The sequence below is a fragment of the Lepus europaeus genome, chromosome 17 (assembly GCF_033115175.1).
Source record: "Lepus europaeus isolate LE1 chromosome 17, mLepTim1.pri, whole genome shotgun sequence".
Lineage (NCBI taxonomy): Eukaryota > Metazoa > Chordata > Mammalia > Lagomorpha > Leporidae > Lepus > Lepus europaeus.
Window position 1 is genome coordinate 27860654 of NC_084843.1, and position 25574 is coordinate 27886227.

Below are 25574 nucleotides of genomic sequence, written 5' to 3' on the forward strand. Positions count from 1 at the left end.
TCACTCTTGGTCATTCTGTCTTCCAAATAAATAAAAAAAAGATTATTTATTTTAAATTTCAAATTACAGAGAAAGATGGGTGGAGTGGGGCGGGGGAGAGAGAGAGAGAGAGAGAGAGATTGATCTTCCATCCGCTGGTTCACTCCCCAGACGGCCACAATGGTCAGGGTTGAGCCAAGCTAAAGCCAGGATCCCAGAACTCCCATCTGGATCTCCCTCTTGGGTGGCAAGAACCCAGGTTCTTGGGCCATTATCTGCTGTCTGCCAGGAGCATTCTCTGGTCTTCCACATGAGTGGCAGGGGCCCAACCACTTGGGCCATCTTCCGCTGCTTTTCCCAGGCCATTAGCAGGGAGCTGGAATGGAAACGGTGCAGCCAGGATACAAATCTGCACCCATATGAGATGATGGTGTCACAGATGGCAGTTTTACCCGCTACGCCACAATGCCACATCTTTTTTATACAATTATTACATAGACAAAGATCTGTTTGGTGTTTCATTCCCTTCATTGAGAGAAAAATTTTTTAAGTCTTTTTAATTGCTAGAATGATTGAAATCTCTGAAGCAGTTGGTATATATATATATATATATATATATATATACATATATATATCACGTGTTAATGAATTTCAAAGACAGAAAAAAAGGGGGCTAATTAGATTTTGGTGAAAATTCTAATCAAAGCGAATCCATATGAGTATTTTGAAAAGTATTCTCCATTCTTAACTGTTTTAGATCTCTTTATGATCCAAGATAAACAACTTAAAAATTAAGTTGGAAGGGCAAAAATGAATATGCATATACCTATTATCAGTCTGTCAGCTAAAACATTTATTATGTCACCTTTCTTAATGAATGACTCGTGCTTGACTTCATATAGTACCATTCTAGAAACATACTTATGCAGAAAATTATATAAAGAAAGAGGTTACCAGAAGTTCTAATGAAATGGTTAAGAGAACAACAACAAAACTGGTGAAATCTCTTAGGCTGCTAACTACATGAGGGTACTTCAAAGTTTACAGAAAACAGAATTAAAGGTAAGTGTATCTTGGTAAAAAAATTTTTAGATCCATGCATATGAGTATAATACCTTAGTGAATTCAAAATCAAGTAAGAAATCACGAGAAAACCCAAAATCTTAAGAAGAAATAATGATTTACACTAATTTTTTTATTCTTCCTGATAGCTAGAGTTCGTATTTTAGTTGGACATAAAATATACTCTTTTGTTACAAAGGTAAAAAAATGGAGGAATGGGCTAAAGGCAAGAAAAAAATTTTTTTTTTGACAGGTAGAGTGGACAGTGAGAGAGAGACAGAGAGAAACGTATTCCTTGTGCCGTTGGTTCACCCTCCAATGGCTGCCGTGGCCAGCGCACCGCGCTGATCCGAAGCCAGGAGCCAGGTCTGCACTCCCATGGGGTGCAGGGCCCAAGCACTTGGGCCATCCTCCACTGCACTCCCGGGCCACAGCAGAGAGCTGGCCTGGAAGAGGGGCAACCGGGACAGGATCGGTGCCCCAACCGGGACTAGAACCTGATGTGCCGGCGCCGCTAGGCGGAGGATTAGCCTGTTGAGCTACGGCGCCGGCCAAAAAATCTGAAAAAACAAAATGATCACTAGTCCTGAATTTTTACAGAGGAAAGCTCGATCTGATGGCTTTCACGTGATTCAAACTCATTTGCTTGCCTTATAAATTACTCATCAGCCCTTCTGCAAGATACTAATTTCTGCCTAGAGAAGACAATGGTTTAAACAGGATGGCTGGTCAGTGTTCTATATTTTTTGTCAAGCAATATTAGCACAATGTGATGTCATTTTATGAGTGACGGGTCAGAAGAAAAACTGCTGAGTGCATGAGCAACTATTTTCTATTTTTAGCTGCAAATCAGTAAAATCACTGTAGTAAGTGGTAAGCGATTGGTTCACTGTTCCCAACAACCTTCTAGTGGCAAGATGGCTGGGCCCTCACGCTCTCTGATTGTTAAGCAAGTTAAAAGGCTCACCACCCTCTTCGTTCTGCCAGGCCTCTCCACAGGGAATCTGTCCTGACCATTCTCTCGATGAGTTTCTTCCATAACATGCCATCAGACGTCACTCGGTACCACTCCTTGCACACAAGCTCAGCAGCACATAATGATTTGGCATCCAGGTATGACAGAATGTTCTCAGCAATATGATCCAAACCCCGTGCTTTCAGTGGGGAGGGGAGAAGGCAGAGAGAAAGAATAAAGGGGGTAGTGAATGATTTTTCACAAAAAGTCCTTTAAAACAGAATAGCATTTGTTCTGTTATGAAGGCATATCATTGTCCCCAGCGTAGTCCAGTTGCTCTTTCAAACAGAGGCTTGGGTAAAATGAGTGTCAATAATTTTTCCATAAGCTTACAGAAATGAACAGTATTTTCCATCTTCCTTTAGATAAGAAAGTTAAAGCTAACAACCAGCAACCCCCCCAAGACATTAAAAATAAAAAGGATTCCAGAAAACAATTCACATCTATCTATATGGATTTCAGCACTAGGGGATGTTCTATGGATGGCATCTCAAACTCTGTGATTCAGACCCCCCCAAATCTCTATATTAGGTCCATTTCTCATTCTGTTTCTATTACTGCTGCAGTTCCAAAGCTATTCAGTAAAAGAAATATCCTTTAAATGTACTGGGGGAGAAACACTAAGTCAGAATGTGCTGGGTTACAGAATTTGGGGCATGTAGAAAGGAGGAGAAGAAGGAAATACAGAATGGTATAGGAATACCCCAAGAGGGAAGAAAGTGAGGTATGCTTCATTTCAGATGTTTCAAAAAAGAAAAAAAAAACAAAACTGTATGAGAATAGCTGCTGCTATAAAACCTAAATGACAGTTGACCAAAAATGGAAAAAAAAAAATCCAGACCAATAGACAACTTGGTAAGCATCTCAGAGGATATTCTGCAGGATGCACAGAGGAAAACAGTAAAGAGTAGATCTTGGCTTGGGTAAACTTAATAGCCACTCAAATCTGCACTGGGGTCCCAGTGGAAAAGCTCCCACACGACAGGATGATCGCACTAAAAAAATCTTTGGGCTTCTGTTCTAAGTTCAAAAACGAGTCAAAAACAATGAAGGCTATTTCTCTTTACAGGTTATATATTACAGGTTTTACAAAGACTTAAATAGTTCAGAAGGATTCCATTATGCCCTGAGTCCAGTAGACATAAATTTAACAAACAGGAGAGCACCATATTTCATTTTTGTGCCTTTCCCCAAATTATACAGACACACTTTGATGTGATTAGCAACAATCCAAATATGCTTAAACATTTTTCTAATTAGAAAGACTGTATGGATATCAGTCACATCCTCCAGCAGACTTGGGAAAGAAGGCATTAAATGGATCTTGTTTGGCTGGCATCACATGTTCATATTTAAGCATAAGCAGATGGAGGCATCCATCACCTAATTCTTATTAAAGAAACATGATGATAAGCCAATTACAGATACAGGACTTATAAAATACATCATGTAAAATACAGTGATGGTACAATTCCTGAATTTTTACACTGAAAGTTTCTACACCATCACAAGTTGCCGAAACGCCTTCCTGTGTTTTTAATAGCTGACATCAAATTGCTCCTGATCATTTACTATGTACCCATAAGTCTTTGGAAGTAATTTCACCAAACACTCCAAACAAAACCATTACATTAATGGATTAGAGGCATTTCTGAAGTAGATAGTTTACTAAACGTAGCCAGATGGTATAGGTTTCTAAGTTTAAATGTCCATAAAGCATTAAACTGATGATTTAATACCTCACCGAGTGGTCAGCAGACACATTGTGGGGATCAGTATGGAACAAAGAATACGCAGGTCTCATCAACTCCTGTTCAATTCTTAGTAGTGTAAGCTTGAGATAGTAGTATGTTTCAGTGATTGGGGAAAACACAGTAATGAGGTACACACAGACTGTACAAAGAAAACTACCCGCCTGTGGCTAAAACAAAAGCCAGTGAGTGAAGAGGGGGCAAAAATCTATTTAATAAAAGATACAGATAAAATTCAGCTCTAAGAAATGGCTATTTTCTGGGGAGCCAGCACTGTGGAATAGCAGGTAAAGCCACCGCCTGAAGTGTCAGCACCCCATATGGGTGCTGGCGTTGAGTCCTGGCTGCTCCTCTTCCGATCCAGTTCTCTGCTATGGCCTGGGAAAGCAGTGGAGGATGGCCCAAGTGCAAAACATTTTTTTTAAAAAGATCTCCTATGGGGGTTCAGGAGCCCAAGCACCTGAGCCATGTTCCACTGCTTTCCCAGGCCATAGCAGAGAGCTGGATTGGAAGTGGAGCAGCTGGGACTTGAACCAACAACCAGTTGGGATGCTGGCACTGCAGGCAGTGACTTTACCTGCTACACCACAGTGCCAGCCCTTTTGGAAGACTTAATAGTAGTTCTCTCTGAATGGCGGGATTCTGGGACATTTTATTTTTATAGTTTATACTCTTAATTTTTTTTTTTTTTTTTTTGGACAGGCAGAGTTAGACAGTGAGAGAGAGAGAGAGAAAAGTCTTCCTTTTCCGTTGGTTCACCCCCTAAATGGCTGCTGTAGCTGGCGTGCTGCTCTGATCGGAAGCCAGGAGCCAGGTGCTTCCTTCTGGTTTCCCACGCAGGTGCAGGGCCCAAGGACCTGGGCCATCCTCCACTGCCTTCCCAGCTACAGCAGAGAGCTGGACTGGAAGAGGAGCAACCGGGACAGAATCCGGCGCCCCAACCAGGACTAGAACCTGGGGTGCCGGCGTCACAGGTGGAGGATTAGCCAAGTGAGCCGCAGAGCCGGCCTATAGTTTATACTCTTTAACACATAAGAGAATCTTTTATTCTAGAACACCAGTAAGCATTCAGAAAAATCCCAGAATCCTCCAGAAAAGTATTTTAAGTATCATTTATATAGAGCCGCTGCCTTCTTTTTTTTATATATTTATTTATTTGAAAGGCAGATTTACAGAGAGAAGGAGAGACAGACAGATCTTCCATCTTCTGTTTCACTCCCCAAATGGCCACAATGGCCGGAACTGGGCTGGTCTGAAGTCAGGAGCCAGGAGTTTCTCCTGGGTTTTCTACATGGGTCCAGGGGCCCAAGAACTTGGGCCATCTTCTACTGCTTTCCCAGGCCATAGCAGGGAGCTGGATTGTAAGAGGAGCAGCCAGGACATGAACTGGTGCCCATATGAGATGCCAGTGCCAAGGCAGAGGCTTAGCCTACTGTGCCATAGCACCAGCCCCTAAACAGAGCCTTCTAAGTATATAAATTAACATAATCTTGAAAGTAAGTCACAATTTAAAAGACAAACCTCTAAAGGGTGACACCTTATAAAAAGTTTTATGTAGTCCCATGTAAGGTTAAAAAGAAGGTGAACAGAAGGGCATGAGGTAAGAAAGGGTAAAGAAGAGTCTATTTCAAGAGCTTGATTTTTTATTTTTAATTTCAAGAAGATACAATTACATAACTAAACTTGTAAAATTTAAAAAAAAAAAGAGAGAGAGAGAGAGAGAAATGAGGGGGTGGGTGTTTGGCCTACCAATTAAGATGCCTATGTCCCGTATAAAAGTGCTTCCGTTCAAATTCTAGCTCTGCTCCTGACTCCAGTTCTTGCTAATGTAGACCCTGGGAGGCAGCCATGACGACTCATCTAGCCAGGTTCTTGCCATCCATATGGCAGACAAGGATTGAGTTCCTGGTTCCTAACTTTGGCCTGGCACAGCCCCAGCTGTTGTGGGCATTTGTGGAATATAACAGTTGATGGGAGCTCTGTCTCTCCTTTGGCCTCCAAAAAATTAAAAGTGGCTTTAACAAAAAACAGAGATGCATAGCGAAAAGATTCAGCTCCACCATCATTGTAACAAATTAACAGTTTACAAACACACATACACACACAAAATAACAAACAAAAAACCCAAATATATATATATACACATACCTGGCAAAGCAGTTATAAAATCTCTCTGCAACATAGGTTTAAGATATGAGTTTATGTGCCCATGCTGGTAATGGCACATTTGGGATATCAGGTGTTCCACAAACTCCACTTGATCAGATTCTGACCACTGCTCAAAATACTTGACACAGAGTTCCTTTTCCTTCTCATAGCTTGCTGAGAGTTTTCGTTGCTTGGGCACAATCATACTGGAAGTGCCATTGGCAAGTTTTGTCTGTGGAAAAGGGAGATGAAAAGAAACATAAGGTAAGTATGGAAAATGAGGGAAACATTTAATTTTATGTTGTGGCATGCTATGTTATGTCTATATGATTTTTTAAAAAGATTTATTTATTTATTTGAAAGGCAAAATTACAAAGAGGGAGAGACAGAAAAAGGGTGGGGGGTTCAGCGAGAGAGGGAGTAATATTTTCCATCTGTTGGTTCACTCCCCAAATGGCTGCAATGGCCAGGGCTGGGCAAGTCCAAGGCGGAAGCCAGGAACCCCTTCCTGTTCTCTTATTTTTACTTGGGTGCCAGGGACCCAAGCACCTGGGCCATCTTCTGCTGCTTTCCTAGGAGTGAGGGGGGAGCTGGGTCAGAATTGGATTCGTGGGCCCTTGAGCTGATGCCCCTATGGGATGCCAGTTAATGCAGGTGGTGGCTTAACCCACTGGGCCACAATGCTGGGTCGGCCATCCACCCGATTGTGCCCATTCTCAGAGCTCTGTTAGTGATTACACATTTGTGAACAGCAACTACAGAGATACTGCGGTACACTGGTAAGCCAGAAGCGCTGCTAAAGACTAAGCCATTTCCAGAAGTTCACAGCAAGACGTTACTATCTGGAGGTATACAGATGAAAACTGAAAGCTGAAAACATTCTCTCAGTCCTAGCGAGCCGAAGAGCGATTCTACTTTCCTTGCATATACCAGTGACGGGACATCTAGACAATTACTTTCTCAAAACCTTGTTTTTAATAGTCAAATAAGATGTCCTCCACAGAAAGAAAGGTCAAGGAATATTTTCAGACATTGTGGTACTTCTACTTTTTTTCTTCCCAAAATCATATCTCCATAGTCAACAAATTATATGCCATAAAACTGTTAATTTATTCATTGTGGGGCTGGAGTTGTGATGAAGCAGGTAAAGCTGCTGCTGGCATCCCATATGGGTGCCGTTTCAATTCCTGTCTGCTCCACTTCTGATCCAGCTCCCTACTGATCTCCTGCTAAAAGCAGCGGGAGATGGCTCAATTGCTTGGGCCCTGTACTCACATGGGAGACCCGAAAGAAGCTCCTGGCTCCTGGCTTTGGCCTGGCCCTGCCCCAGCTGTTGTGGCCATTTGGCTAGTGAGCCAGTGGATGGAAGATCTCTGTCTCTTCCTCTGTGTAACTCTTTCACATCAATAAATACTTCTAAAAAATAATTTATTCATTGTTTATGAGCATGTACAAAGTGTCAAACACTGTCCTTGTTGCCAGAAATATAACAACAAACAAAAATGACAGTCTATCATCACAACATATATTCTAGCACAAGGGGCACATTAAAAAACCTAAGCAAATAAGGGGAGATGACATTTGGCCTAGGACTTAAGATGCCTGTCTCCTACACTGGAGTGTCTAGGTTCCATTCCTGACTTTGGCTCCTGATTCCAGTTTCCTGTTAATGCTGACTCTGGGATGCAGTTGTGATGGCTCAAGTAATTGGATTCTTGGCCACCATAAGGGAGACCTGGATTGTGTTCCTGGGTCCCTAGCTTCAGCCCTGACCTAGCCCCCAGTTATTGCAGGAATTTAAGGAGTGAACCAGCAAATGAGAGTTCTGTCCCTTTTTTCTCTCTGCCTCTAAAACAATAAATAAAGTTTTGGAAAGTAAAAATACAATGTAGACAGTGCTGTGAAGAACATTTTTGATAACGAGGACAGCAGAAAAAGCAAATGTTAGTGTAGACAAATTCACAGCCTTGGTGAACATTTACCTTCTCTCACTCAACCAAACAAACCCTACGGTAGGTACTGCTGTGGTTAAAATTAGGACCCAAATCAGCTTAAGATAGAGATTACTCAGGAGAGTCAACCCAATCACACAAGGCTTTTAAAAGTAGAATTTGCAAGAACAGCGATGTGATGTAGCAAGTTAAGCCGCCACCTGCAGTGGCAGCATCCCACATGGGTGCCTGTTTGAGTCCCAGCTGCTCCACTTCTAAATCAACTCCCTACTGATGCGCCTAGGAAAGCAGCAGAAGATGGCCCAAGTGCTTGGGCCCCTGCATGCATGTGGGAAAGCTGGAGGAAGCTCCTGGCTCCTGGCTCCAGCCTGGCCCAACCCTGGCCATGTGGCCATTTGGGGAGTAAATTTCTGTCTCTCTGTAACTCTGCCTTTCAAATAAATAAATCTTTAAAAAAAATTTTATTTATTTATTTATTTTTTTTGACAGGCAGAGTGGATAGTGAGAGAGAGAGACAGAGAGAAAGGTCTTCCTTTTTGCCGTTGGTTCACCCTCCAATGGCCGCTGTGGCTGGCGCACTGCGGCCGGCGCATCGCGCTGATCCGAAGCCAGGAGCCAGGTGCTTCTCCTGGTCTCCCATGGGGTGCAGGGCCCAAGCACTTGGGCCATCCTCCACTGCCTTCCCGGGCCATAGCAGAGAGCTGGCCTGGAAGAGGGGCAACCGGGATAGAACCCAGTGCTCCAACCGAGACTAGAACCCGGTGTGCCGGTGCCGCGGGGTGGAGGATTAGCCTGTTAAGCCACGGCGCAGGCCAAAAAATTTTTTTAAAAAAGAATTTTTATCCCTGGTTGCAGAAGAGGAAGGAGGCCAAGGAATGTGATCAGCCCGTAGGAGGTAAAAGTAGCCTCCAGCAGGTAGACAGCAAGGGGACGGGGACCTCGGTCCTACAATGGGAAAGGACTGAATTCTGCCAACAGAAGGATTTCCCCCAGAGCACCTTGACTGATTCCAGCCCGATGGCACCCTGAGCAGAGAACCAGTCACACTGTACCAGACTTTGGAGCTACAGAACTAGAAGCTAGTAAATGGGTATTTTTTTTTAACCTGCTATGCTTGTGACAATTTGTTACACAGCAATTTTAGAAGTCTAATATAGTTATTTAAGTCTAAGTGGTCACAGTTTCCCTCAAGAGCTAACAGTCGAATGGAACCAGGAAAGAAACAGGAGAGGACTCAGCACTCTGCCACATGGGGAGGAACAGCCTAGGCAGCAGGAGCTGTGAGGGCAAAGGTCCAGGGTGGCAGTCTGTCTGGCATGCTCAAAGAACAAGAAGGCCTGGTGTGACTGGAATGGAGAGAGCAAACACAAATAAGGCTGCAGAAGTAGCCCAAGATGTATCACACCAGCACAGGTAGCCGATTTCCAAAGATTGTCCCCCAAACAATTCTAGCCCTAATGCTGTTCATCCCATCAAGGGGTAGAGTTTATGTCCTATGCTGTGAATATGGACTTTGACCAACAGAATGTGGAGGTCACATTATGGGATTCTAAGACCCAAACAGATTCTGTTTATTCCTTCTTACAGCCTTGAACCATGATGTAGGAAATTCAGGCTACCCTGCTGGACAGAATTCTCAAGGGCAAGAAGCCTGGGGGGTAGGGGCGTGGGAGAAACACACACACACACACACACAACAGAGAGAAGCACCAAGAAGCCTGAGAGTGACACAATCTGACTTTTTTTTTTTTCCAAAAGATTTATTTTATTTGAAATTAAGAGTTACAGAAAAAGAGAGACAGAGAGATTTTCCATCCACTGGTTCACTCCTCAAATGGCTGCAACAGCCAGGGATGGGCTAGACTGAAGCCAGGAGCCAGGAGCTTCTTTTGGGTCTCCCATGTGTGTGCAGCAGCCCAAGGACTGGATCATCTTCCACTGCTTTCCCAGGCACATTGCAGGGAGTTGGAATGGAAGTGGAGGAGCTGGGACTCAAACTGAAGCCCACGTGGATGCTGGCGTAGCAGACTGCAGCTTTACCTGCTATGCTACAGTACCAGCCCCACAATCTGACATCTTTTAAAAGACCACTGCTGTATGAAGAACAGATCATAGCAGAAATGAACGGAAAAGGGAGGTCAATTAAAATTCTAACAATTGAGATTCAGTGGATAATCTCAAGGCACATCCAACTGAGATTTCCTGATACACTGGATATGAAGGAAAAAAGGGGTGGGGTAATAAGTATTATAACCAAGTTTGAAGCTCGGAGACACTGGGAGAAGACTCAGAAACCAGGAGAACCTTTTGCTACTCTGCAAAAGCGTGATTTTTCCTTATTTTAGAGGATAACCACAAATTGGTACAACTGGGTACTTTTGATAGTGATTTGATGGCTCTTTGGCATATTTGCCTGAGTTGACCCTACTCTGGCAGGGAGACCTATGTTACCCCAGAGTTCATCTTTGCCTCTGTGTACTCAAAGTGCCACAAAAGTACCAAATCTGGACAATCCACTTCTGCTATTTAAGGCATAGGTTTGCCCTACTACCTAAATATTAAATCCGATCTGTAGGCCCTTTTACAAATGGTTCCTGACACACAAATGTCTATGTTACCAAGAATGGCATTAAGGGGCTGGCACTGTGGCAGGTAAAGCCGCCGCCTGCAGTGCTGGCATCCCATATAGCTGCCGGTTCTAGTCCCGGCTGCTCCACTTCCAATCCAGCTCTCTCTATGGCCTGGGAAAGCAGTGGAAGATGCCCCAAGTCCTTGGGCCCCTGAACCCTCGTGGGAGACCTGGAAAAAGCTCATGGCTTTGGATTGGCCAGTTACGGACACTGCAGCAATTTGGGGAATGAACCAGCAGATAGAAGACCCCTCTCTCTGCCTCTGCCTTTCAAATAAATAAATCAATCTTAAAAAAAAAATAAAAAGAATGGCGTTAAGCTATTCTGTTTACACAGAAAGAGCTGACACCTGTAAACAGCAAGCTCTGGTGTGCAGAGCTGGAGGTTTGCTGGCATAAATGCCACTGTTGTCTATGATACAGACTAAAAATGATTAATAAGAACCTTGTTGGACACAGGCCTTGGGGGACTCCAGGGCTGCTTTTTGTGTAGGTTATTTGTTTGCATCTCAGAAAAGGAAAACTCATGAAACATGGAGTGAGCTTAGAGAGAGCTAACAAATAGGTAGGTTTACAAGCTTGACCAAATGCCACTTCTCCCTGCAATGAAAGCCTCTCACTCCATCAGCTCTTACACATTTGCTATCTGTCTTTTTAAAAGGTGGAAACAGCCTCAAGTTGGGTGCTACCAGAGTGCTACTTTCTGGATAGAGATCAGAAACACAAGTACCTAAGAAGAACAATCAGCAAATCAAGGAAACAATTCTGTTTATATTTTCAACAAACTAGACATTGATTTCTATTATCATGAGGAGTTATGCTTTGATCAGTGGCTGTCAAGAACATTAGATAGGGCCGGCGCCGTGGCTTAACAGGCTAATCCTCCGCCTTGCGGCGCCGGCACACCGGGTTCTAGTCCCGGTTGGAGCGCCAGATCCTGTCCCGGTTGCCCCTCTTCCAGGCCAGCTCTCTGCTATGGCACGGGAAGGCAGTGGATGATGGCCCAAGTGCTTGGGCCCTGCACCCGCATGGGAGACCAGGAGAAGCACCTGGCTTCTGGCTTTGGATCAGCGCGATGCGCCGGCCGCAGCGGCCATTGGAAGGTGAACCAATGGCAAAAAGGAAGACCTTTCTCTCTGTCTCTCTCACTATTCACTCTGCCTGTCAAAATAAATAAATAAATAAAAATTAAAAAAAAAAAAAGAACATTAGATAAAGCTGCCTTAGGATTTAACAGTGTGATTATCCTATTGGAAGAGGTAAAGTTCAGTCAAAACTCCCTTATGCTTTCAATGATCTTAACATTGAAAAACATCTGGCTATTAGGAGTGAAGAATAAACTGGGATTTCATGCGTTTGCTATTTGAGTTGGTCCTACGTTTTGCCACCACTTCTCCAATCTAGAGTTATCTCCCTATGTAGAAAAGTCATATACCTGTAGATCCACTAAGACTAATGACTCTGAACCCCTCCCTCTTACTGTATTGTTTTAAAAGCTTTGGCCCTGGAATAAAAAGCCTTCAGATTCTAACTCCTCAATTTACCAACCAAGTGATATGCAATAAATAATTTGATCTTTCTGAAACATTCATCTGTAAAGTGGGATACTTATAAAATCTGTTTCAGAGGTTCAAATAAAAAAAGGCGATGACAAGGATGCTTCATACACGACCTAGCACGCCAGGAGTACATCAACTTCTTAATGAACTTATGACACGACTGAAGCTGCACATGCTTCCTTTTGGAAAACTTACCCTTCTTGCTTACTATATAACATGTAACTTTCCATTTTAATTATCAATGACTATACATAAAGGGGCATAATCTTAAGTGAACAGCTTAATGAATTTTCTCACGATGAACATATCCACATAAACAGGATCCCGGATTAAGGGGCTCACAAGCCTCCTCTGTGTCCCTCTGAAGGTTACTAGCTTCCCTAAGAGTAACCACTATACTTATTTCACCTAAAAAGATTTTTTTAATTTGAATGGCAGAGAAATGAAGAGGAAGAGAAAGAGAGGGAGAGAGCGAGCAAGCATGCAAGCACTCCCTTTTGTTGATTCACTCTTCAGTTACAAGCAACCAGATCTCCTAAGTGGTGGCAGGAACCCAATACACTGATCCCATCAGTGCTGACTCCCAAGGTCTGCAGTGGCGGGAAGCTGGAGTCAGGAGCTGGGAATCAAACCCAGGCACTCTGATGTGACACGGTCTTAACTGCTAAGATAAACACTTGCTCCCTCATATCCATATCATTAAAAAAAAAAAAAAAAAGGCTTACCTAAAAAATTTCAGTAGCATGAAAAAACACAAAACACTTGGGAAAAAATTTGACAAAATATGTATAACACCTGCAAATTACAAAACATTGCTGAGGGAAATTTTAAATAGACTTAAATAAATAGGGAGGAAAATTATGTTAATAAATTGGACTTAACATTGTTGAGATGTTTATTCTTTCCAAAAACATAGAGTTAGTGCAATATCAGTCAAAATCTCAGCAACCAAATTACACAGATTTTAAAATTTGTATGGAAATGCAAAGGACCCAGTCTTAGCTAAAATACTCCCCCAAATAAAGAAAAAGATGGAGGCCTGTAATACTGAGTTTTAGGACATGCAATATTAATCAAGATTGTTATGGCTTGGTATAAGGAAAACAGTACAAATCAGTGGAAAACAATATAAAGTAGAAATATACTCACATGTGACCAATTGATTTTTTAGAAACAACTGGGTATCCATATAGAAAAAAATGAATCTTGTTTGTTACCTCACACCACATATAAACATTAATCTAAGTGGATTATGGACTTATAAAACTGTGAAACTTCTAAAAGAAAACACAGGAGAAAATTTTGGGGCCCTTGGGATAGGCAAATATTCCTTAGATAGGGCACAAAAACATATAAACTCTTTTAATAAAAGAAAAAAAGCTGATAAATTAAAAAGAGGCAAAACTGAAAGCTTGATTTCCAAATGAATCCAAATATGAAAATAAAGAACGGGATTTTTTTAAGTGGGGAAAAAATTTGAACAAATATTTCCTTAAAAAAAACCCCATGGATGGTCAATAAGCATATGAAAAGATGTTCAACATCAGGAGTCACTGGAAAATGCAAATTAATATCTCAATAAGATAGCACTACATATTTAACAGAATAGCTAAAATTAAACACTGACCATACTAAATATTGGCAAGAATGAGGCACAACTAACTGGGTCTGTCTTCCATTGCTGACAGTAATGTTTAACAGCACAACCACTCAGGAAAACCGGCTGATGGCTTTTTGGTATTACTAAATATATACTTACCATAGGGCCCAGCAATTCCACTGAAGTTATTTACCACCCCCCAAAAAAGAAACACAGTTCCATGCAAAAACTTGTCTATCAGCATTCAAGGGGGCTTTATTCACAATAATCCGTATTACAGTATTCTAAATGTCTACAGGAGATGAGCAAATTGTAATGTATCTATACAACAGAACAGTATTTATAAAAGGAATGAACTACAGATACACAAAAAGACAAGGAAGAATTTCAAAAACATGAATAAAAGAGTACATACTTTATGGTTCTACTTATATGAAACTCTAGGAACAACAAATCTTAGTAACAAAAATAGGTCGGTGGTTGCTTGGACCTAGATGTGGGGATGGGTCTGATTGGGAAGGGTACGAGGGAACTTTTGGTACAATGAAAATTTTCTGGGGCCAGCGCCGTGGCTCACTTGGTTAATCCTCCGCCTGCGGTGCTGGCATCCCATATGGGCGCCGGGTTCTAGTCCTGGTTGCTCCTCTTCCACTCCAGCTCTCTGCTGTGGCCTGGGACGGCAGTGGAGGATGGCCCAGGTGCTTGGGCTCCTGCACTCGCGTAGGAGACCAGGAGGAAGCACCTGGCTCCTGCCTTCGGATTGGCGCAGCGCACCGGCCGTGGCAGCCATTTAGGGAGTGAACCAACGGAAGGAAGACCTTTCTCTCTGTCTCTCTCTCTCACTAACTTTGCCTGTCTAATAAAAAAAAAATTTCTGTATCTTGATTATTATACAAATGTATTCAACTGGCCAAATCCATTGAACTATATACTTAAAGTGTGTATTTTATTGCATGTAAACTGTAGCTTAATAAAGTCAAATTTAAATAAATCTTCCAAGGACAGAAGAATATTCCTAAAGATAAATGTCACTGCAATACTGATTTCATTTGTTAACAAAGATGGTAAATTTGTAAAAGTTCCTACAGATAAAAGTCTTTGTTTTCAAGCTTCTTCCTTGTACCATCCTCCCATACAGATTCTTCTATAAATGGCTAAAGTAAATGTAGCAAAATTTCAATTTGAGAACCTCTGAAAATCCACAAGGGCACAGTGAAGTTCAATATTAAAAAATCAAAAGGGTTGTATATTAGAGTGTATGGGAGACAGGGTAATGGTTACTGGTGTTGGTGGAATTGATCTGACTTTCCCAGCAAAAGCCTGATGACTCAACCTCTGCTGTTCAGATGTCTGAAAGCTGACAAACAGCCTCAGTTTAATGCTAACACTGACCTTCCGCCACCCCACAATCTCCCCTTCTGCTTTTCCGTTAGAGTGAACTGCTGTCTCCAAAAGAAGAAAGAAAGAAGCTGTCAAGTGACAGGCACACAAAATGAAAGGAGTTAAGTATTTACAGGACTGTCCCTCAGCTTAGTCCTCAAAGGCTAAGGGCTAACATTTTTACCACCTCCAAAATTTCCATGAATTTCTCCAAAGCTGCAGCCTGGGGAGGAGAGGAAAATATACACTTGCAGACAGACACCAATTGGCCTAACCACCACCACTGTGCTACTAAGTGTGCTTACTTGCTGACTGTATTATCCTTTGGCTGGAAAATACATCATGGGCTAGTGAAATCCTATGGTAAAATGACAGTTGATTCTGAATTGCATGCTACTCCACTTTAACCAAAGAGAAGGTGTGGTTAGTAGAGAAGGGAGAAGGCTGCAGCCTAGGAGGGACAAGACAAGAATTCTGACTAAGGCTGGAACTTTAGCCTTGTCAATCAACCAATGAAACATTTGAAAATGTTGAATGATCTCTGTGTGTTGGCTATAGCAGCAGGTGCTGGGGAAATCGCAGTGAACGCACACAGTTTGTTCTGTAGAGGAGGGTGGCGGGACACACAATAAATTTTAATTTCAGAAACCAATAGGGATTGTGAAGAAAACAGAATTGGGAACGAATAATGAAGTCTACTTTAACTAGGGTGGTTCAAAACTGCCTCTGAAGGAGGCGACATCTGAGTGATGAGAGGGAGTCCGATCTGGGAGAAGTGCCTTCCAGGAAGAAAGAAGAGCCAAGAGCAGCATGGCTGGGGCAGTGAGAACGCGGGAGGAAGTGGGGGGGAAATGAGATGGCCTCTGGGCTGGGAAGGAGTCTGGATTTCAGCTGAAGGGTAAAGAAGAGTCCTTGAGGTTTTTGATTTTTTTTTTTTAAAAGATTTATTTTACTTATTTGAAAGAGTGAGAGAGAGAGAGACAGATAGACAGAGAGGTATCTTCCATCCTGTTTTACTCCCCCAGACGGGGATGGGCCAGGCTGAAACCAAGAGATTCTTCCCGGTCTCCCACGTGGGTGGCAGGGGCCCAAGGCCTTGGGCCATCTTCCGAGGTGCCCATGCGGGATACGGTGCTACAGACAGTGGCTTAACCTGCTGTGCCTCTGTGCCAACCAGCTGCGTTTCTGAAGTAGTCAAGTGCCTTATCTATGCCTTAGTAATATTTATACTAGCTGTAACACAGAGAATGGACCAGGGGTGAGGAGGGCTTAACAAGAGAAATTATAATAGAGGAAGGAAGGCCAGTAAGAAGGCTGATCAAATAATCCAGGCAAGAGGCAATCATGGACAGGATTAGGACAGGCAAATCAGGAAGTGATTCTTGAGAATTATGTCTGAATTGTAATATACATCTTAGTGCCATGATTAAGAAGGATTAAAGGATTATTAGGACTTATTATTTAGATATTTAGTTTGACACAATGACCTGGATGTGGATAGAAGCAGGGTTCTTGGGCCAGCATTGTGGCACAGTGGGTTAAGTCACCACTTAACAACACGGGCCTCCCACATGAGTGCTGGTTCTGGTACTGGCTGCTCCTCTTTCAATCCAGCTTCCTGCTAATTGGCCTGGGAAAACAGGGAAAGATCTCCCAAATGTTTAGGCCCCTGCACCCATGTGGGAGACCAGGATGAAGCTCCTGGCTTTAGCCTGGCCTAGCCTCAGCCATTGTAGTCATTGGGGAATGAACCAGCATATAGACAATCTCTTTGCTGCTCTCCATAACTCTTTCAAATAAAAGATAAATCCTAAAAAAAAAAAAAAAAAAAAAAAAAAAAGAAGAAGAAGAGAAGAAGAAGAAGAAAAGAAAGAAACAGGGTTCTTGTTCCTATGACAAGGAGAAATAAGGCAAAACTTGCAAGAGTTTTAAGATAGTTAAGGGAAAGATTTTTTTTTTTTAATTAATTTATTTGAAAATCAGAGTTACACAGAGATAGAGGTCTTCAAGCCACTGGTTCACTCCCCAATTGGCCGCAACGGCCGGAGCTCCGCCAATCCAAAGCCAGGAGCCAGGAGCTTCCTCTGGGTCTCCCACGCAGGTGCAGGGGCCCAAGGACTTGGGCCATCTTCTACTGCTTTCCCAGGCCATAGCAGAGAGCTGGATTGGAAGTGGAGCAGCCGGGTCTCAAACCAGTGCCCATATGGGATGCCGGCACTACAGGTGGCGGTTTTACCCACTATGCCACAGCGCCAGCCCCAGGAAAGATTTTTTTAAAGGTCTTCATTTTTAATGAACTATTGCCAGGCTGTGGTTAAATCAGATGTCAAAAAAATATTGATGTAAAAAGTTTTTCTTTCCTATTATTTCCCTTTGATTACTTTGTAAAAACATCTTTAAAAAAAATCAACACCGCTATGGTTGGACTGAGAGGAAATGGGATTATCTACATTTTGATTAAGATAGACACAAAAGGAAGCATGTGAGGGATGGAGAGGGCAATGGCAGGGAAACCCAACAGCTCGAGAACCCCAAAGAAAAGGAACCTGGAAGGTAGAGTGCCCAAGTCAAAGCAAACTGGGAATCTTCTTATAAGGGGATTTCAAGAGAAACAGAATATGACCATAAATTGAACGTACAGAGAAAAAGTAATGAAAGCTCACAAGTGGGATCCTAACTATTCCCATTCAATTTTGGGCTCTTAAAAAACTTTGTAACTTTCAGTGACAAAAGCAGTAGTCCATTATCTTTACTGGGGTAAAATGGAGAGTGGGAGACCAAGCAGAAATGGAAATGGTGGTTATATGTATACAATGGGGCATACATTTTAACACAAGTGAATCTCACATTTCTCAGTGGAATTATTGTATTAATATTTTAACAGCTCCTATTAAATATGATTACATATTAGGTGAACTCATAAATATGTCAGGTCTGATTAGTGAATGTGGAAGACAGGTGGGGCAGATTTGTCGGTAGAGGGAAAGTTCACATTATGAATCTGACTGATTTCTAATAACCAACAAGGAAAAGGCTGCAATCATGCCAATTCTTTTCAATAAAACTCACTAGGAAATGAACTCACAATGTCGCAGTATACATACTTATTTAAAGACCAGACATTTGCTAATCTTTTTTCCCCTGTTTATTAACTATAGGAGAATCCATATAAAAATTCACCAAAATCAAAAGAAAGCTATTTTTATTATTTCCTGATTTTTGACATAAAGGGACAGGATAATTAGTTAACATTTTTAGGTTTCAGAATTCAAGACTCCTGTTTTCTTTAGTGGGTCTCCCTTCTGCAACTTTATTGCTTCCAGGGTGATAGGCTCTTTTGTTGTAAACCAAGAAACTCACAGCAGTTTAATTTACTGCTGCATTATTGCAGCTACTAACTACACACACACCTCCAAGGCTGGTAAACCCACTGATGTAGACAGTGCCACCTTAAAAGGAATTTTGGATGGGTCCTAGTGATGGGGGGGTGGGGGAGGGGAGAGGACATAATGTTTAATTATAAGAAATGATTGAAATAGGCACAGACATACCCCGGGTGCCTCTGCACTGCAGCAAGCTCTAAACTTGTTATCGTTAATGGTTTAAATTTCACTGTGCTAATCATTTCAGGACACCAGCCTTTCTTGATAATCTAATGAATTATTCCAACATCCTTCAGCAAAAAAAAAATCCTCCATGACAGCACTAATTACAAGACGTTTTCCCAGTGCTTATGTAAAATATGACAGAGCAGCAGCTTAGGGAATTGCAGAAAACTGCTTCTAATTTCCACTGAGAAACTGACAAACACCTCTCTTTCATCTCTCCCAGCTCTCAAGTAAGATTTAACTTTCTCATTTAGTTAATTACCGAGTGAGGATCATCATTTCCCCGGATCGGAGCGGCACAGAGCCTTTATCGTGTTAACTTGTGAACTTGATCGATGGCTGCTGCTAAAACTTAATAACTTCACCCCCTGGCAAATTGTAAGATAAATATAATAGGAGAAACTCTGACAGTAAAAACCTGCCAGAAATGAGTGCTGTGTTTATGTTTCTTTGCAGGCAGCAAAAAAACAACCGACAGCTTATTACTGGTTGCGTGTTACTTATATTTAAAAGACTCCAGGCAGTTAACTTTCTACATACTGTTAAAACTTTGCTCACAAGATGGGAAAAAGGGGAAGAAAGCACTAGTGATGCAGATGTGGGGAAGTGAGAGGAAAAAAAAAAAGAACAAGAAGGGCAACACACCAAATAAATCATGTAAAATCTTTGGGTGCATCATGTCTATCATATAAAATATCCAACCAACATAAATTAGAATAGAATCCTTTATTTTAAACAATAATTCTGGAGTTCTAAAACATGTATGAACTATTATCTTGGAGGAAGGCGAGAGAATTTTGTTTGAGTTTTTTCAATGACTATGGGTCTGTGTCTGAAGAATTCAATTAACTGCAGAATTCCTAGATCTCTTTTCAAAAACCCCTGCAGCTAGGAAACCATTCACCAACAATGCCACTTAACCCTTTGTGTAACAATGTGTTTACACTATTGGTATTCTAGAACACTTCATTTAGTCTTTTTTCTTTTAAGATTTATTTATTTGAAAGGTAGAGTTACAGAGAAGCAGAGGCAGCGAGAGAGAGAGAGAGAGAGAGAGAGAGAGAGAGAGAGAGAGAGAGAGAGAGGTCTTCCATCCACTGATTCACTCCCCAGATGGCTGCAACAGCCAGAGCTATGCTGATCTGAAGCCAGGAGCCAGGAGCTTCTTCCGGGTCTCCCACATGGGTGCAGGGGCCCAAGGACTTGGCTCATCTTCTACTGCTTTCCCAGGCCACAGCAGAGAGCTGGATCGGAAGCCAGGACTCAAACAAGTGCCCATATGGTGTCAGCCCCTTCATTTAGTCTTATATTGATCTTCTACCTCTACACTAGTCAACCAAGAAAAGAGTAGCCTGGTCAAAGTTTTCCGTTTGGTCAACTCTGAATCTGAGCTTGGAATTTTAACATTTAACTGTCTCAGGGTTGGTATCATAGCCTTTTATAACTAACAGTTATAAAACAGACAAGGATAACAGACAACTATAACCACAGTAGAACCATTGCTCACCAATGCCTGATCCCTCTCACTTCAGTGACTGACAGTAAGGCTGAAGGCGCCATTGCTGTGGTGCAGAGGGTTAAGCTTCTGCCTGCAGTGCTGGCATCCCATATGTGCCCGGGTTTGAGTCCTGGCTGCTTCACTTCCAATCCAGCTCCTTGCTAATGCACCTGGGAAAGCAGCAGCAGATGGCCCAAGAGCTCTTGGGCCCCTGCACTCACATGGGAGAACTGGAAGAAGCTCCTGGCTCTGGTCTGGCTCAGCCCTTGCTATCTGGGGAGTGAACCAGCAGATGGAAGATTGATCTCTCCCTCCCTTTCACCCTTCCTCTTTCTCTTTCTGTATTTCTACCTTTCAAATAAATAGAGAAATCTTTAAAAAGGGAGGGAAGACTGAAAACAAATCTGTATATAATCTGCCAAGCCTATCACACTAACCACTCTAATACACAGAACTATTATAAAAAATAAAACACAAGGGCCAGCATTGTGGCATAGTGGGTAAAGCTGCTGCCTGTGATGCCGGCATCTTATATGAGTGCTGGTTTGTGTCCCGGCTGCTCCACATCTGATGTAGCTCCCTGCTAATAGCCTGGGAAAAGCGGTGGAAGATGGCTCAAGTGCTTGGGCCCCTGCCATCCCCGTGGCAGACCTGAATGAAGCTCCTAGCTTCCACCTGGCCCAGCCCTGGGAAATGAACCAATGGATGGAAGATCTCTCTCCCCCCCTCTCTTTCTCTCCCTCTCTGTAGCTCTGCCTTTCAAATAATTAATTAAAAAAGGAAATGAAATACAAACTAATTTTGCGGGAAGATAAGAGAAATGCAGGAAAGACCTTCCAAGACTTGAGCCTCATTTACGGGACTGAATTTAACATTCACCACGTTCTATGACAGCGCCAGTGAGCTGCAGGCTTCAAGCTGTAGTCCAAAGACCCATTTGGAAAGTTGAAAGGATTTGAAAAATTGTAAAGTAGCAAACAAATTCATTTTTACTAGAAGATGAAGTCTCTCATACTTTGTTTTTATTTTTTATTAGATTAGGATCTACTGGGTTCAAGCAAAGAAAGATCAATAGATTTCTTAAACCATATTGACTATAGACACATTTTAGATAATATGAAAAAATATAGAATCAAAGAACATAAAAACTGTCCATAACTTCCATTATCAACAAACAGTGCTCACATTTTAGTGAGTATATATCTTCCTGGTCTTTAAAAAGAATTATTAGTCAATTATTCAATGTATGTGAGGAGGAGAGGGTATTTCTTTTTCTTTTTTTTTTTTTTTTGGACAGGCAGAGTGGATAGTGAGAGAGAGAGAGACAGAGAGAAAGGTCTTCCTTTTTGCCGTTGGTTCACCCTCCAATGGCCACTGCGGCCGGCGCATCGTGCTGATCCGAAGCCAGGAGCCAGGTGCTTCTCCTGGTCTCCCATGGGGTGCAGGGCCCAAGCACTTGGGCCATCCTCCACTGCACTCCCTGGCCACAGCATAGAGCTGGCCTGGAAAAGGGGCAACCGGGATAGAATCGGGTGCCCTGACCGGGACTAGAACCTGGTGTGCCGGCGCCAAAAGGCGGAGGATTAGCCTAGTGAGCCGCGGCGCCGGCCAGGAGAGGGTATTTCTATGCCATCCATAAGATTTTTTGTCCATATTATCAAAATAATCAGGCAAAATTTATCTACCTTTGCTGAATACCTTAGAGAAGTCAAGATATGATCTTGGAAGATAGAGAATTATAGGGCATGGCAGTTGTGGGAAGGAGAGGAAAGAGGAAGGAAAAAGAAAAGGAGAAAGAGGAGGAAAGAAATGTGACGGAGAGGGGAAGGGGAAGGAGGGGAAGCTGGAAGGGAGGGGTAGATGCTAGGGCTAGGAGAGGGAGAGGAATGACGGGGAGCAAGAAGAGGGAGAAGGAGGGAGAGGGGAGAGAAGGGGAGGGGCACAGCTGATGCACTGCGGGAAGAGATGGAATGATGAAATGGAGCTAAGTGGGGTGGGAGGAGGAAGGAATGGATACAACCAAATGCAAAAGGGACTCGGCATTACCAAGCTCACACAGTCTAAGAGGAGCACTATGCTTGTTGGACAACAGGTCCTCTCCTACACACTAAACAATAAACATCAAGAGGGACAAGAGATGAAAAACTATTTTTTTGTTTTCAAAGCCATGATCTAATGATGTTTCAGGCAGAGTAATAATGTTTAATAATCTGGAATCGGTTTGCTCTTTCTGAATAGCTTCCACAGAAGTCAACGCTCTGGATGTTGAAAGATATTAATATTCCCAACAGAAAATTTCTGTGATGGTGAAAATTTAAACTAAGAGTCTACTTCCCAGCTTCCCACTCATGCTCCCTTTATTTATCACAAGAAAGCTAAGCTCTACCATAAATAATAGGAAATGATGGAGGCACTGCTTGCCAGAGGAAAACAAAGACACGTGATTAAAACACAATTAAAAGGTATGCAGGAAAAACACAGTCAGCTTTAACCAAAGAAGGGGGAAAAATGTCCCTCTCCTCTTTGTGCTCTAATCCTTAGATTTCTGTGTCTTATAACAACATCTCAATGACTTGGTAAAACTTGTTCCTGAAGAAAGCTTTATCCAAAACCTGGATTAGGAAAATACAAGGTTTTGGGGGACAGGATCTTAAGAAGCCAACTCAGCTCTCTAGGAGAAATTCAACTCTTCCCAAATGCTTGTTAATGCATGTTAAATGCAGCAAGAAATAATCCTATGAGGCAGCTGCACAGGCCTCTCTCAGCTGCAGTGAATGAAGTAAATGACTTGTAACTTCTGGAAGTCTTGGTTATCTGCAGGTAAAACTTTAATAACCCTTGGAGCATCAAGGGACTAAAGACATTTCTCCCTGGAATTCTTTGGTAATTGTCTTCTTAATTTATCCAGGAAAAGCTTAGTTTGGATGCAGCATCTTTTTTTTTTTTTTAACAGAGGCGATCAAAATAACTTGCTCAGATTCACATAAATTAGTAGAGTTCAAACTAAATTTTGCAAATTAGCTGTTATATAAACAGTATAGCTTTTCTGAAATTTTTTTTTTTTTTTACTAGCTTTTCTAAAATGAAATTGTGGCTCTTCTTTTTAATGACAACGGAGCTCCAAGTCAATGAAAACACCGGGACTGCTTTGCATGGATGGAAAATGCATTTTCTATAACCAAGAAGTTTACACGAGCACCAAGACCACAAGGTGCCATCCTGAAGCTAGCCCAAATGTCTTTATGAAGAATGAAATAGAACAGAATCAAAATTAGAATAAGGTAAAATATCACCAACATGATTTGGCACCGATCCTATCCCAGATCTACCATTTGCTTCATGTGTGGTCTTGGTTAAGTTACCTAACCTCTCCACACTTCAAATTCTTCATCTATAATATGGGAATATTCATGGTATGTATCTGGAAGGGTCAACAATAGGATAAAAATGAGAAAACGCACGGGGCTGGGCTGGCACCGGCACCGTGGCTCACTTGGTTAATGCTCCGCCTGTGGCGCCGGCATCCCATATGGGCACCAGATTCTGTCCCGGTTGCTCCTCTTCCAGTCTAGCTCTCTGCTGTGGCCTGGGAAGGCAGTGGAGGATGGGATGGCCCAAGTGTTTGGGCCCTGCACCTGCATGGGAGACCAGGAGGAAGCACTTGGCTCCTGGCTTTGGATCAGCGTAGCGCGCTGGCTGTGGCAGCCATTTGGGGAGTGAACCAATGGAAGGAAGACCTTTCTCTCTGTCTCTAACTTTGTCAAATAAAAAAAAAAAAAAAAGAAAGAAGAAAAGAAAATGCACATAAAGGCATTTAGAAGAATACCTCACACAGAGTAAGGGCAAAAAGTGTCAATACAATTTTAACTAGGAAGGTTTATAATCCACATGGTTGCAAATATTTATTAAGATTTATTAAATGCAATCTTCTTTGTTTTTGTGATAATTTTATATCCAGAAACCTCCAGTTCTGAACCACATTTTAAGCCCTGGAGAACAAAGATCATGACATGTGTGTGTGTGTGTGTGTAGGCCGGTGCCGTGGCTCACTTGACTAAGCCTCTGCCTGCAGCGCCGGCATCCCATATGGACGCCGGGTTCTAGTCCCGGCAGCTCCTCTTCCAGTCCAGCTCTCTGCTTTGGCCCGGGAGGGCAGCAGAGGATGGCCCAAGTGCTTGGGTCCCTGTACCCCCATGGGAGACTGGGAGGAAGTACCTGGCTCCTGGCTTCGGATCGGCGCAGCGCTGGCCGTAGCAGCCATTAGGGGAGTGAACCAACGGAAAGAAGACCTTTGTCTCTGTCTCTCTCTCACTGTCTATAACTCTGTATCTTTGTTTCTCTCTCTCTCACTGTCTAACTCTGCCTGGCCAAAAAAAAAAAAAAAAAAAAAAAAAAAGAAGTGTGTGTGTTTGTGTGTGTGTATAGCAGAAGCTCAAAAATATTTGGTAAAGATAAACCAAACTTTTAATTCAAACCGATGTAAGGGGTGTGTATTGCTTTTCAGGAATACAGCAATAAAATGCATTGTGATGTAAGCATATGAGTATTGAGGCCCTTTCTTTTATTTTTTAAAAAGATTTATTTATTTATTTGAAAGTCAGAGCTACACAGAGAAAGGAGAGGCAGAGAGGGAGAGGGAGGGGGGGGGTCTTCCATCTGATGGTTCACTCCCCAATTGGCTGCAATGGCCAGAGCTATGTCAATCCAAAGCCAGGAGCCAGGAGCTTCCTCTGGGTCTCCCACGTGGGTGCAGGGGCCCAAAGACTTGGGCCATCTTCTACTGCTTTCCCAGGTCATAGCAGAGAGCTGGATCAGAAGTAGAGCAGCCGGGTCTTGAACTGGCACCCATATGGGATGCCAGCGCTTCAGGCCAGGATGTTAGGTCGCTGCGCCACAGAGCTGGCCCCGAGGCCCTTTCTTTCAACAAAAAGGATACTATCAACATTATATTAATGTTTTGTCCATAGGTAGTCCAATTTGGCAATCCTTATTTTCCTAATGTTGACTTCAACATTTTAATGTAATAAAATGTCTAAAATATTATACAAGAATTTAATAAAGTAACACTGAACTTCCGAAAGGAATGATTCCATGAAACAATGATTTGGGAGAAGACAGAAAAGAGCAAAATGAAGATCTCAAAATATTTTCCATAATATGAAACAAAAGACATTTACACATTTTTTTCTTGTTTTCAAACTTTCAGAGCTAATGTGATTCCTATAACTCATAACATTATTGAAGGAAAAACAGGAAGGAAATTATCAGGATGGTAATTTGACCCGCACTGCAGTGCAATTTTTTAAATCCTAATACCTACAGGGCATACATAGGGCATATTTTGTTTCCTTCTGGTTTCTTATTTTGTGCTAGTAATTAGTCCTAACAGAGCG

General features: G+C 42.3%; 1 protein-coding gene across 9 annotated transcripts in view; it reads right to left on the reverse strand.

Moving 5' to 3' along the window:
* Positions 1-25574, reverse strand: part of BTRC (beta-transducin repeat containing E3 ubiquitin protein ligase) — a 208526-nt gene that overhangs the window by 28046 nt on the left and 154906 nt on the right. For all 9 annotated transcript variants that reach the window (XM_062214008.1, XM_062214011.1, XM_062214009.1 and 6 more), the window contains 2 exons: positions 5956-6187; positions 2009-2195 (listed from right to left, as the gene is read on the reverse strand). In XM_062214008.1, the coding sequence (XP_062069992.1) occupies positions 2009-2195; positions 5956-6187 (419 nt within the window). The remainder of the gene's footprint in view (positions 1-2008; positions 2196-5955; positions 6188-25574) is intronic.